Consider the following 14,797-nt stretch of genomic DNA (forward strand, 5'->3'; position numbering starts at 1 on the left):
AATCTCTGGTCATTTATAAGTACGTTGCTTTGTACCTCCGCTGTGTTTGGTGTAATGAACCGTAAACACTTTGTTTTTTTACTGTTTAAGTGCAGATTATTCGTCTCAAACCAACGCACTATCTTTGAGAGTGTATTGTTTACCTCGTCATCAATATCTACACGTCGCTTCACTCTAAAAATAAGTGAAATATCACCAGCAAACAATACAATCTCATGGCTATCATCTACCACAAACGGTAGATCGTTAATATATATAAGAAACAAGAAAGGACCGAGAATAGAACCCTGTGGAACACCTATTCCCACAGGTTTACCCGAAGACCGTTTGCCATTTACATCATTTATGTGCCTAATAGAAGCGTAGAAAGTATGGAGGATTGGAATTAAAATTTAATATTATTTCGGGAAATAAATTTGTAAAGAATCTCTATGAAAGGGGAATGGCATAAAGTAAGAAAAAAAGGGATGTTGATGGGGCGAGGGATATTCTTCCGTAGAAGGTCATGTAAATGAATTGACAATTTAGGGCAATAGAAAAAAATATGTTCAAGGGTACCTTCCTCAAGGCCACATTCACTAAAATGGTCCCTTACCCGGATCTTGGCCAAAAATACTGGGGAACAGACATCCCAAGCGAAGTCGTATAATGACAGAAGTGAAAAGTTTATTTTGTTTTTTTTTGAGGAAAAAACCAGGGCTTAGAGGGGATGAAGGGTTGGATAGAACCATAGAATTTACATTTAGTTTGTTTTGTGGTATGCCATAAAGAATTCCATGATCAACCAGAAAGGGTTTAGACATAGCACGTAGATCTCTAGGAAAACAGTAATTAAATTTTAATGTTCCAGACTGAATCGCGTCTTTAGCGCACGAGTCTGCAATTTCATTGCCAGTTATCCCTAGATGGCTAGGTATCCAAGCTAATGCAACTTCTATTCCCATTATGTGACATCTGTACAGAGGGCCTACCATCAACTCTTGATAATTGATGCGATTCCGATACAGTTCAGTTTAGGTACCTAAACTAAATCGCTAAAATTCGTTAATTTGTTAAATTCGTTCGTTCGACTTACATAAAGCAACTTTTACTGAATGGCTTTTGGATTGCTTATGAAGAATGAACGAAATAAATTTGTCTGTGGTCCGCAATGTGAGAAAGAGATGACGCTCTACAGTCGTTGCATAAGTTTGTCTCTCTTACTCGAACCATATGCGTTGCGTTTCGAAACCTAAAATGATATGATTTTAGCGGTTATTTTGCGTAAATACTTAAAATACATTTTAAAATTGCGCTTCATAGCGTCAAATTATAAACCTTAATGGTTTATTTTTGTACTTATTTGTACTTATTAGATAATAGTAATATAAATAAATATAGTTCTATGAAGTACTAACGAACTAATTAATCAGTTTGCTATTCAATTGACATCATTGCGATTTAATCAGTTGATTTGACGTCAACCTAAAATAGATAGCTCTAATCACGTCGTGGTACGAAAATATAGCAAAGTTCATTTTAGGTTGTCAATTGAAACTCAATAAGAGTTCATGGTAGGCCCGCAGGGATGCCTTTGTTCTTAAATTAATTGTGAAGTTGTTTGAAGATTTTAAAGAATTTTTTGTTAGGTCCATGACACCGCCTCTGACAGGGCAATTGATTCGCCAGTAAAGATGGAATTCTGCGGGGGACTTTTGTAATTTAAAATTATATGGAACTTAGGGATAAACTGCAGACCCAACCCAACTATTGTTGGATAATTTGGATGCGTCCGTGAACAACGTCACCCAATCAGAAGATAGAATGGAATTAAAGTTTTACCTATATATATATAAAGGTACTCTGTGAGTTCTATACTGTCAAAGTGTCAAGTGTCAGTTTGATTACTGTATTCTATACATTAGGTGGGTATACTCTGAGCGTCTCTGAGGCTTGAGATAACACAGAAGACTATTGAATTTTTGTTGAAAAGTACTACCTACTCTGTGACTGTGTCAGTGGGTCTGTAAGTAAAAGTGTTCTGTGGTCTTAACTCTAAACTCTGAATATGACAATTAAATTATTTTCATTAGGTAAGTGGTAATTACATATTTTGTTTTATTAAAGTAATTCATCAATAAATTATTAAATTTCCCGGTGTAAAGAGGAACTACATTTACAGTAATGTAATAAAACTCCATATAAATTACTAAAATATATGATCTTTAATCCCGACTTAAAAAGTCGCCGGCATACCTATGTATTTCTTTAAAATAACCTTTTTGTAGAATACCTTCTACCATAATATGATAAGAATGTAAATGTTGATAAATTATTTTTGGTAAAGCGGTCTTATAACATTCATAAACGTAGTACATATTTGGTTAATACTTAAAATTTGTGTTGCCACTGATAGTTCTTTCCAATGTGTGATGGTATTAAATAAATATCTATGAATATTATGTCTACAATATTATCACCGGCATACATAAAATTATTTAATTGTATTAGAATTGCTATAAATAGAGTTGTAAATAGATGGAAAAGGTAAATATACTAAATAATGACGCCAATATTTGCCTTATTCTTTCTAGTTTCTAATGTCATTGAGAACACCTGTACGAAGTGACTATAATGAAACTTGAAACAACACAACTGGGCCTATTTCTGGTCATATGCCTGTAATAATTGTTCATAGTGAATTATTTATATGTTATAATAGTAATTATAAGTTGAGGATAAAGTTTATTCACTTATAATTATAGCCGTATTGTAGTTTTTTTTATGAAAATAAGGGAAGAGTCGTCTCCTCGTCGTTCCCTTATTTTCATAAAAAAATGTTCAGCTGATTGTAATTGACACACCCTGCCATTAGGCAACTTTTTTTTTTCAATAATCCTGAGTCGCCAACCCAAAAATTCTGAGCAGCATTACAAATCTAGCTTACATACCACTTAGTTGTAAATTTCAGTTAAGTGATGCTACCAATTACCATGGTAACTAGAGTCAATTAACCAGACTAATTATTACTATGAACCATATGGATTATCATAAATCTGAATAGATGATATTTCAAGAGAGTGATAATAAATTTATAATGTGTCTGGGTCCAATATATTATTATTAGCCTTTTAATCAGACAGTTTATTATTCATAAAACAAATCTCTTTTCTTCCATATCCACATGTCCTGTTGCCAGTTGGCAAAGGCCTCCTCCAATCTTCTCCGTCCCTGCCATTCTGTGGCCACTCTACTAAAAGTTGTTCCTGCAACCTGTCTTATGTTGTCATGCCATCTACTCTGTGGTCTGCCTCTTCTTCTTTTGTCATTCATTGGATACCACTTCACTTGGTGACTAATTTATTTCATTAGTCTATTCCTCTGATAATATACCCTGCCTGTTTCCACTTTTGTATTTTTATTTTTCTAGTTACATCAAACAGGATGTAAATACTATGTAATTAGAGACGGGACTGCCTAGGTAGAAATTAAAATTAGGTTTAGTATGAAACATGCAGTCATTTGACATAAGTTTGAAATAGTAATAATTACAGTATCGCAATTAGCCAAAAGGTATAACGGTATAAGGTCGAACTAAATTTGAAAGCAAACAGCTGCTTAAGACATGTGGATTTCGGCTATCTTTTTTTTACAAGATTCAACTCAATGACTGCACATTTTATAAGATCAAGTGAATCACTATTTTCTTAGAGAGCTTCGTTAGGCTGGTTATATTCCTTTTGTCTTGAATCTGATAGGTGTTGATTTGTTCCATCAATATAGATTTTTGGCACATTTTTCTGTTGTTAAGCAGTAACATACAAGCATTATTGTGTTTCGGTTCAAAGGGTGTTAGCTGTAGGTAGTGAAATTACTTACTGGCTGACTTAACATCTTACAGCTGTTGTGGTTGTGGCTTACTTGAGATAAAAATCATAACTATAGTTGACTTTTCTGTCCCAATAAACTTATCAATGGTAACTCACCTTATCCATACACACTGTCTGTCAATGGGAGTATGTATAGCTTACCAGCGATAGAAGTTTGTATGGAAATTGCAATTCACATGTCCCAATATAAGGCGATAAGAATGACTTATCGGGTATATTGGGACAAGTAGAAGGTAGTAATTTATCTCTATCTGTAGATAGTATATTGGGAACAGCTGTTAATCTCAAACTGTGAAACACAATTGCGGTTCTCAGAGCTTTGGGTTTTCACAAACCTTGAGTGGCACTGCATAGTGGGCAGGGTGTATACCGTACCATCAGGTAAATGTCTTGCTCGGCTTGTCTCTTTTTCTCATAAACAATATTTGAAATAAAACAGCACAGTACAAAAAGTATGTAGTATGAGCTCACATGACTTAATGTTGATGTAACGTTCATTAAATACCCACTCACCGAAGTATATCATCTCATGAGAATGGTACAGATAAATACAAATTTTGAATTTTACTTTAAATTTTAAAGCACCAAGCATTGTAACTTCATGAATATCTTAAAATAACAATTTCGATGAAAGGAGATTGACAATTTAGTATTGACAAAAGTTTTCACCTTAATAAAATCATACTTCTATAGTTTAAACTAAAGACTGCCCCCTTATTCATAATGGTCCACTAACTTAAAACAGAGTGCTATTTTTCATTCTGACTTAGGTCAATAGAAGAAGACAGAGTGAGAATTAGCAATGCCTTAAGTAAGCAGACTATTATGAATAAGGGGGTAGGTAGTTAGGTACTATCTCAGGGAAATGGTTTAGGGTTAACCCTTGTTCTTGGCTAGGCAAGAGCTATTCTGAAATCTCCCTACCCCAATTTGGGCTCATATAAACCTTGAGAGAGAAGTTTTGAGGGAATTGTGCTGAGAGTTCGAGTCCGACAAATATGATTTTGTCTTATCCTCTTTGAATTCAACCTCTGAATGAGATCATTATAATTATTTTAATAGAAAGCACCTACTAAGTAATTTTTTAATGGCGCTGAGATGTGTCCACATGTTCTTGGCAAAGATAAGGCAGACATTCCTGGCCAGCTTAACAGTTTTAATTCTTAGTTTCTGCCATAATTATAAAAACTCCTGAGAAGAAATACTCAACTGATGAATTTTACTTACAACATAGGTACCAGTGGGAGGCTCCTTTGCACAGGATGCCGGCTAGATTATTGGTACCACAACAGCGCCTATTTCTGCCGTGAAGCAGTAAAGTGTAAGCATTACTGTGTTTCGGTCTGAAGGGCGCCGTAGCTAGTGAAATTACTGGGCAAATGAGACTTAACATCTTATGTCTCAACGTGACGAGCGCAGTTGTAGTGGCGCTCAGAATTTTTGGGTTTTTTCAAAAATCCTGAGCGGCACTGTATTGTTATGGGCAGGCGTATCAAGCACCATCAGCTGAACGTCATAAAGGCATAAAAGGCATTAATAGGCATTTATTTTCTTAAAATTGATTCCTTTATAATTCTTTTTGATGTCATTTCTAATATACTACCGTTTCGGAAACAAATGGCGCTCTGAGAGAGAAGAAGCGGCGCAAGAAACTCTCCCAGCATTCTTTTTTTGCGCTCTTTTCAATAAAAATATACAATATTGTACAGTCATTTCTTCGCTATAAAATAATCATCAGTATCTAGTCCCAGGCTGTCCGATCACTTAGATATTCAGCTGTGTAGTAATAGGATTTACGACAGAGGCATTTTTTTTTATAAAATATTATTTATAGATAATGCCTGAACAGTGGCTGGGACTTTATTATAAAAGTGTACACATTTACCCTTAAAGCTATTATGTATCTTATGAAGCCAACTAGAATTAGTTACAAGCAATCCCTAATTTCTGTTATCAAATGAAAATCACTATTAAGAGCAAAAAAGTGACGATTTTTGTGAACGTATATTATATTCTCATAAATGTACTGACAATGCTCGTCCCGTCCCATGTTTTCATTTAAAAAAATCACCAAACTCTAAATCAATAAATTGGTTAGAACTAGTTTTCGGCTCGCCTGTACCAGCTGTCTTGTATACAGTTACATAGCCTTCACTTGGTGGCGGCTCTCCATTCACAAGACCGACGCCGGCTGATCAGGTCGCGTCACAATGGCCCGTTTAATAACGTCAGCAATTGTTTTGTTAGTAGCCAACACCAGTTTTCGGACCATCGGAAGAGCAATGGCGACCTCGGTATTTGAGGCGAATGGAATTGTTCCGGACGTTATTCCTAAGGCGCCGGCGGACACTGTACAAGTTAGTATTTCATATTTTAACAGTACCCGTACCTAAGCAGTAGTAATAGTATAAGTATTTATTTTATTTATTTATTTAATAGGAAGCCCACGTTGTATACAATGTGTATATTGCCTTACCTTGTGGTATATTTACACATTAATCTATACTAATATATATATATATATATATAAAGCTGCAGTGTTTGTTTGTTTGTTTGAACGCGCTAATCTCTGGTACTACTGGTCCGATTTGAATGATTCTTTCAGTGTTGGGTAGTCAATTTGGGAAGGCTATAGGCTATATTTTTCAAAATTAGGGATCCGTAATGAAATTGCTATTTTGTAACACAAGGTGTAAAATCGAAAACCTATTTTTGCGTGCGCTGCAAAAACTATTGACAATAGAACAAAATGATGTACAGGCTATAATATAGGCAATATTTTATTACTTATAAAACTATCGCGTGAATTATACTTTATATGGCAAAACAACGTTTGCCGGGTCAGCTAGTTACCTATATTATTTAACATCGTATACCCCATTTACGGGCTAACTCGACATGCAATTAATTACATAATTAAATTACAAGTACTTAAAAACATTATTAACATATGGCAATTTACTTACTATCTAAATTACTTTATAAATTAGTTACCTACACAAAAATATAAAAAACTTGTAACTCTAAAAAAAAATATAATATATAAACTAAATTTAAAATAAAGTAAAAGTAATAAACATACGGGTAAAACTTCTTAACCCGTAATCATAAAAAAATATTCAAAAATAATATACTTACACAATTCACCTGAATAAATCAATTTTTCATAAATCGTTTTGGAACAACCTGTGAGACATCTAGATGCTCGTGCCACCTACATAGTGCCGTTTTATGCGACCACGTTAAGGATAATTAAAATTTTGTTTCCTAAACACTTATATCATTTATACGTCGTTTGAGGAATGCACTCAAACTGACACAAAGTCTCATACAAATCGCGAGTGTAAGACGTAGCTTGTCACGCAACTAAAGTATTATCCCTGGCCTGTTTTTATCGTTTTTCTAACAGCAAGAGACTATCTAGACGTATTAAAAAGCGCGTAAATCATCCTTAAAGGCCGGCAACGCTTTTGCGTTGCCGGCCCGGTTTAGCAATCACAGGAGTGATTCCTCTGGTGTTGCAAGATATTGTGAGCGGCGGTGATCACTTAACACCAGGTGACCCGTACGCTCGTTCGTCCTCCTATTCCTTAAAAAAAAGCCTAAATATATAATTTGTTTCTTTGAAAATTTGAATTATTTACCTTTGATTTAAGAATATTTTTTTTCGATTAAGGCTAGATAGCTCTACCCGTGTTCATGTAGTCGCCAATAGTGTTACACGGGAACTCTATTATTTCGAATGCACATAATAATAATACCGATAATGATTGACCAGTTATATTTATCAGTGTGTGCGTTAGTCAATGGTTATTCAAAATATTAAGAAGCGTGGTGTCAAGCGTGGCTGACTGTTTACGACTTGTCGATCAAAATCGGTTTCAGTTACAATAAATTCCCTTTTATCTTGCGGCATCTCAGTTAGAGATGTTCTTACATCTCGCACGCGAAATAAATTATAATCAATAGTAAAAATTCTTTTTAATATAATAAAATCTTCGTCTGTACGCTAGTGTATTGTAAATTAATGGTCCAACACGAGTTGCGTCCGTTCACGAGCATCATTAAAATAAGAGCTTATGTTACGCAGTTACCGTAGAAAATCAAAAGGAAAAAGTTTTTCCCTTATATTTATATTTCGCTTATACGTTTGTAGACTGTGACAGCTGTGAAAACTTAAACAAAAAAAAAGGCGAATTGCGAGTCGGACTCGCCCATGAAGGGTTCCGGGGTTCCGTAGCAACGAGTAACATGATATTAAAGTTCTTGTAGTTCGTTGTAACGATTTATGACGTATTAAAAAAAAATTACTAGATCTCGTTCAAGCCATGGTAATGTACATCATATATTTTTTTTAGAAGTTACAGGACCCCCAAAGTTTATTGTTTTTTTTTCTATTTCTGTGTGAAAATCTTAATGAGGTTCACTGAATACATCTACCATCTTACCAAGTTTCAACTGTATAGTTCTTATAGTTTCGGAAAAAAGTGGCTGTGACACACGGACGGACAGAATACAGACAGACATGACGAATCTATAAGGGTTCTGTTTTTTTCCATTTGGCTACAGAACCCTAAAAATTGAGGTTGATATTAACCTCTATTTGTAGCAACGCACACTAACACAAAGTGACATACAAATCGCGAGTGTAAGACGTAGCTTTTAACGCAACCAATAGCAATAAACCTGGCCTGTTTTCATCGGTTGTCTAGAAGCAAGAGGGTCTATCTAGACGTATAAATTATCTGAGGGCTATCTATTGCAGGCGTTGATTTGTTTCAAATTCGACGGCAGTTTTGAAATACAGATAAGTATTATAGAGTTACCTACAATAGCATTAGACGCATGTCGTTATCGAATCCAATCTACAACATCCCAAGCAAAAAACATCAAGACAATGGTGTAAATTGCCATAATAACGAACAAACAATTCTATTTTAAACAAACGCACGCACACTAACGGCCGTTTTCAATAACGTATTTCTAGTTACGGATAAATTGCTATCACCGTCTAATGACAAGATCTTATCTATCCATAGTTATGTCCAATATAGGTAAATGTTAGACGATAGGTTATTGAAATGTAAGTAAGCGTAAAAGGATAGATTTGTCTACCTAAGTAAGTTAAACTTAGGATAGATAGGTTATTGAAAACGGCCGGAAAATTAGTGTGTCGCGAATGTAAACGTCTTACAACTGCTGCCCTGCATAATACAGTAATAAACTCTATCTAGATGTATAAATTAAGTAAAGTTTAACATATCTGTAGGTAATCGGTTCGCTAAGGAAATTTCATAATTGATACTTTGCCTTAAGTAGTTGTCATGAAATAGTACCATTCAGGCAGAATTACAATGACACTATTAGTATGAATTTGATTGGAAAGGTCAATCTCAAGTTGATTACGGTTTCAAGTCATTACTGCTTACGGCTCGTTAGTCTGATGAAAAATATGAGGCTTGCTGGATTAATGATGACATGGGAAATATGGTTGGTAATGACGTTATCAAATAGCCGATAATAATATACAGTTATATCACGACCCACAGACAAGAGACACAGACTACGAAATGGAAAGGTCCGATAGGCATTAGAAAAGTTGGAAGACCGTGTAAAAGGTGGGCTGATAATATAACGGAACACGCTAGAATGGAAAAGACTGGCAAACACATGTAATATGGAGGAAAATGGAGGAGGCCTTCGCCCAAAGAAAGGGCGAATACTACTCATATTGGAACACTGGAAAGGACTCGCAAATACTGGGCAAATACCATGTAATATGTGGAAGTAAAATAGAGTACTCCTTTGCCCAAAGAAAGGGCGAATACTACTGATTATGGAATATGCTGGAAAAAAATGGCAAATACTGGGAAGCAGAAGTGGAAAGCAAATAATCTCATAAAATATATTAATGTAAATAAGTAAACTTATCAACCGTATTACAAATTATTAGTATTATGATTTAATTACACTTAGCATGAGCAGCAAAAACTGCAAATATTATCGTGGCATTTGGATGTATTTGAATAACTGGTATCTTGTATTATGTAACCGATATATTCGTTATCAGTATTAACTTATCTAAAAACACACTTTGGAGGACGTATGAGATTTTTCTGCAAAACAACGTATACTGTGCACCTATTTTAAATGCACTGGGTTTAATATTAAGTCCTTACATATGATATTGGCGTTTTGTCGTACTGGCCACTTTGATCTCAAATATTTCCTCTTTGGCTTAGGATTCCAAGTTCAAATTTATACAGTTATTTACTCATGCATTTGCGTTTCGAAATTTAAACTGGCGCTTCCCGTATGAGGGGCAGAGGCACCACACATACTCTGCTAGTATATTTTACCAGGAATTCAATACTCTTTTAAAAAATGAAATCAATGAGTACTTGCACAATACTGTTTTGAGGCAGAAAATGGTGCCGCTGTGGTTACCACCTCGCCCAATATGTGCTAAGAAGACTCATGGGTAACTAACAACCCATTAATTAAATAAATATTTCTGAACAGGTGTCATATCCAAGCGGTGTTACAGTATCTCAAGGCAATGAGCTGACTCCCACGAAGGTCAAGGATGTGCCCAAAGTATTGTACACCGCAAATCCTGACGACTTCTACACCCTGGCTATGACTGGTACGTATATTAGTAACTATATATATGGTACGTAACTATATTGAATTGGTACATTGCGTAGCAATATTGGTCCTCCTGGTAATCCCTTCCACTCACTTAAAACTAGTGTTTCCGGGACGATACGACATGGGTACCTTAAAAAAAGCGCGTACACCTTCCTTAAAGGCCGGCAACGCTCTTGTGATTCCTCTGGTGTTGCAAGAGATTGTGGGCGGCGGTGATCACTTAACAACAGGTTCAACACTTAACAAGGCTCGTTTTTCCGCCTATTCCATAAAAAAAAATGAATATAATAATCTACGGGTGTTCAGTGTGCTATTTTGCTAATACTACTCACAGAACGACGACGGCGGGGTGGGGAAGGCGAAGAGGGAGGAATGGTCGCTTATCAACTCAGGTCCCAAGTTAGGTTGAACGGGTAGTATTGTTATTATAAATAAACCAATAAGTTGTAATTATTACCTGGCCAATAAGGATATGCTATTATTATTACCTAATCAATTATATGCTGTGATTATAACCTGACCAATAACGATATGTTGTGATCGCTACCTCACCCCGCGCCAACTCACCACAGTTGGTTGACTGTTTGCATTGCGAATATATAGGTATGAGGAATCTACGGGTATAGAAGTTTGATGCCCTCTTAATAACATATTAGAGGGGGCAAACGGGCAAGAAGGGGTGAAGTGCGTGCAAAATTAACTTCTTTCTGATACCAGTTGTAACTGGAACATCTCGTATTATTTTCTAGATCAAGCACGTTCTACAATGTCAAACTATGATTGAAGATAATTGACGGAGGTGACGTAACAAGTGTAATCTGTCATTATATCATCATTATACAGACTATGAGCAGATGCGTTCCAAAGTTAGTAACGATCTTGCATCATTAGGAATTTCCCTATAACAAGTTAAAACTGTTTTAGGTATAACTTCATAATACCATGTTTATTTGTTAGGCTATATATGTATATGTATTGGAGGTGAAACCGGTTATATGTATAAATATTTATATACGTGTTCTATTAAGACCCCGACGCACCGTCCCGCAAGGAGCCAAAGTTTCGCGAATGGCATCACTGGCTAGTTGGGAACATTCCCGGTGACAACGTGGGGGCCGGGGAGACCCTGTCTGCATACGTGGGCTCCGGGCCTCCGGAGGGTACCGGCCTACATCGCTATGTGTTCCTCGTGTACAAGCAGCCCGGGAAACTCACCTTCGATGAACCACGACTGACTAATACGTAAGTTATTATGGCCAGAACAGACTATATAACAAAATATGTTATAAAACGGACTTATTTTGAGTGTTTTATTTGTATGGTTAATGTGTTAATACCATAAGGTTATATCACAATTTCAGTGATATTTTGTTAGTTATAACAATAAAACTTCATATGTGTACAACAATTATTATTGAATGTAAAACTAATTATAGGCAGACACGAAATTTCTTAGTACTATGATACAAGCCGAGCAAATTAACATGACAACTCACTCTATTTTGACAGTCGCCTTGCGAGGGCAGTAGCGATAGCAGAGTTGGGTTAGTCATTAGAATTGTTAGCTTAAAACGTTAATTATTATAACTCTGTTAAAAATTAAAAATATCTACAGCGTTATATTTCACTGCGTAGTAATATATCACCGTTTGTTAATTTAACATTTTGTTTATGTTTATAGCAACAACAATCTATATATTTTTTTCGTGCTTATGGATCGATTCCTGGGAGGTGCGAATCTTTAGCCAAGTCTCTACCTAGCTATAGGGTCTTGAATACTTGATTATCATATACGCGTAAATCATGTCTATGTTATTTGTGCGTTCTTTGATTTAGGTGCTCTAGTATTTCGAACACTCATTCTATCGAGTATATTACTAGGAGATATCGGTTTTCATAGTTTTGATCCCTGATCTCGGATCACACTTAAATAATTATAATTAACTTTGAAGTTAAATTTATTTCTTTAGAGCATTAAATATTAATATGGTCAATGTTTTTTATGGGTATCAGTTTATATTAACTGTTATAACTTTTACACACTAAGCGATAGCATCGTGCTGTCACCGTTACACATGTCTGCGCTCAAAAATATTCGAGTTATTCTCTAGCTGTTACATGTTATTGTCATTAGATATTTGATAAGTTTTTGGTAAATAAAATATTTTTTAAGGATTACAACGCGTGTAATTGTACTTATTAAGATTTTTGTTGTCATTGTCACGTTTGGACGTTTTTTCTTGAAATAGCTATTATTAATAGAATGAATGGTGATTCGTTTTCGTATGTTTTCGTGAAATGGAAACAAAAACTTTTTTTGCACACTGTACATTGCACAAACGACATTTGAGCCAGGTGTCATGTTGATTCGCCCGCGAAGTACCTATTAAACGTCCCTTGCTAAAACTGTGCATTTTGACTTCTTAACCTAAACAAATATAGTGACAATCAAGATATGTATATTTTAATTTACCTACACAATTTTAAACCGAGGTGTGATTAACAACTTAAATTAATATAACAAACAACACATACTATATACTTATAAAGAGTAAAATAACATAAAAAAAATATTCCAGTTCTGCCGATAACCGCGGAGGATTCTCCATCGCCAAGTTCGCGAAGAAATACAACCTGGGTGATCCCATCGCCGGTAATTTCTACCAGGCACAGTACGATGACTATGTGCCGCAGCTGTACAAGCAACTAGGAGCTTAAACACTTACGAATACGTGTTATATTTCTGTGGATTCACGAGAGCTTCTCCTAACACAAATACACGAATTTCTAGAATGTTCTTCATAAGGTATATGTGAGCGCTGTCTCTGTCAGGTTTTAAAGAGGCTGAGAGGGAGGATTTCACTGAAGGGAGGATAAGTTATTTTATGAGGGTAGTTTCAAAAAGTAGTAAAAAATATTTAATTTGTGAGTATATAATAATACTGTCATTTACTTACAAACAAGACTTACAATAATTGTTTAGTAATGTTCAATGATGTGTAAATACCACTCCCTAAATTCTTTCCATCGTGGATCAGCAGAAATTCTAAAAATATCTACTATGGGGGCTTGGGAAATATGTATATTTAGTCAGTAAGAGTATTTTGAGACTAACGCCTATGTAATGGGCGGTAGTTGTAAGTTTAGTAGTAAGCTTGTGCAAATATATAGATTTTGAAAAAAAAAATTGTTTTTATTAGTTCACAATGTCTGTCCACAATACTATGCATGGTTTGATATTAGTAAAATGAGCTTATTCAAGATATATAATGTTTAAAAGAGTCGGTGGCCCAATATGTGGTACCTACCGTTGACTCTTACCATTCCTCCCCCGGTTGGATCCTCGCCCGCCACGTACCAATGTTTTTTTAGTTTTTGAAGTAATACGTATATGGAGGCTTTATAAGGTCGGCAACGCTCTTGTGATTCCTCTGGTGTTACAAGAGAGTAGAGTTCGGATGCGTATTTATGCTCGTTTGTCCTCCTCTTTCATAAGAAACAAATAGGCAGTGAACAATAATGAAATCAACAATAGCAGAACCTCTGCTGGCGTCAGGAACCATATTGTTTGTAAGATTAGTTGGAGCCCTGCTCCGGTTGAACGTTTGTTTTGTACATGGAGCGACATTAAATTCAACATCTTTATATATATATATTTCTTATGTGCGTGTGTATGTCACTAAACTCCTCCTAGACGGCTGGACCGATTTTAATGAAACTTTCTGTGTGTCTTCAGGTGGATTCGAGAATGGTTTAGATTCACAATTGAACTACCTCCTAAACGGCTTGACCGATTATGAAGATTTTTTGTGTGTTCCAGTGAATTTGAGATTGGTTTAGATTCTCATTTCGTATCATATAATATAATTCTCCTGCTCATGTGTATGTTAGTGAACTGCTCGTAACGGCTGGACCGATATTTCAAATTTAAGACGTGTGTACAGGACAACGTCTGTCTGTTAGTATATATATATATATATATATATATATATATATATATATTATACCTACATATATACTACAATATAGTAACAATATACAATATGTAATACTTGTTACTAACAAATTATAGTAAATATTGTTAATGAAACAACTATATTTGTTTTATAGCTTTAATTGTTTTTAAAGTCGTGACATAAACTATTAAGTAATTACCTAAATCAAATTAAACATTGATTTCAGCTCACTTTCAACTAGTACCCACCTACATACAATGCGACAGCTATGTAGAAATATATTTATTTACATAGCGTAAAGCCCACCATTTAAAGGTGTGA

General features: G+C 35.2%; 1 protein-coding gene across 2 annotated transcripts; it reads left to right on the plus strand.

Annotated features, from left to right (window-relative positions):
- The first annotated feature begins 1,920 nt into the window (after nt 1–1,920).
- On the plus strand, nt 1,921–13,285 carry LOC126967340 (protein D2-like). Of its 2 annotated transcripts, XM_050811800.1 has the most exons (5): nt 1,921–2,072; nt 6,117–6,226; nt 10,392–10,515; nt 11,549–11,762; nt 13,100–13,285. In XM_050811800.1, exons 1-5 carry the CDS (start codon nt 2,048–2,050, stop codon nt 13,236–13,238), a joined length of 612 nt encoding a protein of 203 aa, XP_050667757.1. In that variant the 5' UTR covers nt 1,921–2,047; the 3' UTR covers nt 13,239–13,285. The 2 variants fall into 2 exon arrangements, with proteins under 2 accessions (XP_050667757.1, XP_050667755.1); XM_050811798.1 differs by lacking the exon at nt 1,921–2,072 and having other exon boundaries at nt 6,035–6,226.
- Nucleotides 13,286–14,797: the final 1,512 nt, after the last annotated feature.

Source organism: Leptidea sinapis, chromosome 1, assembly GCF_905404315.1.
Source record: "Leptidea sinapis chromosome 1, ilLepSina1.1, whole genome shotgun sequence".
In the NCBI taxonomy this organism is placed as follows: Eukaryota; Metazoa; Arthropoda; class Insecta; order Lepidoptera; family Pieridae; genus Leptidea; species Leptidea sinapis.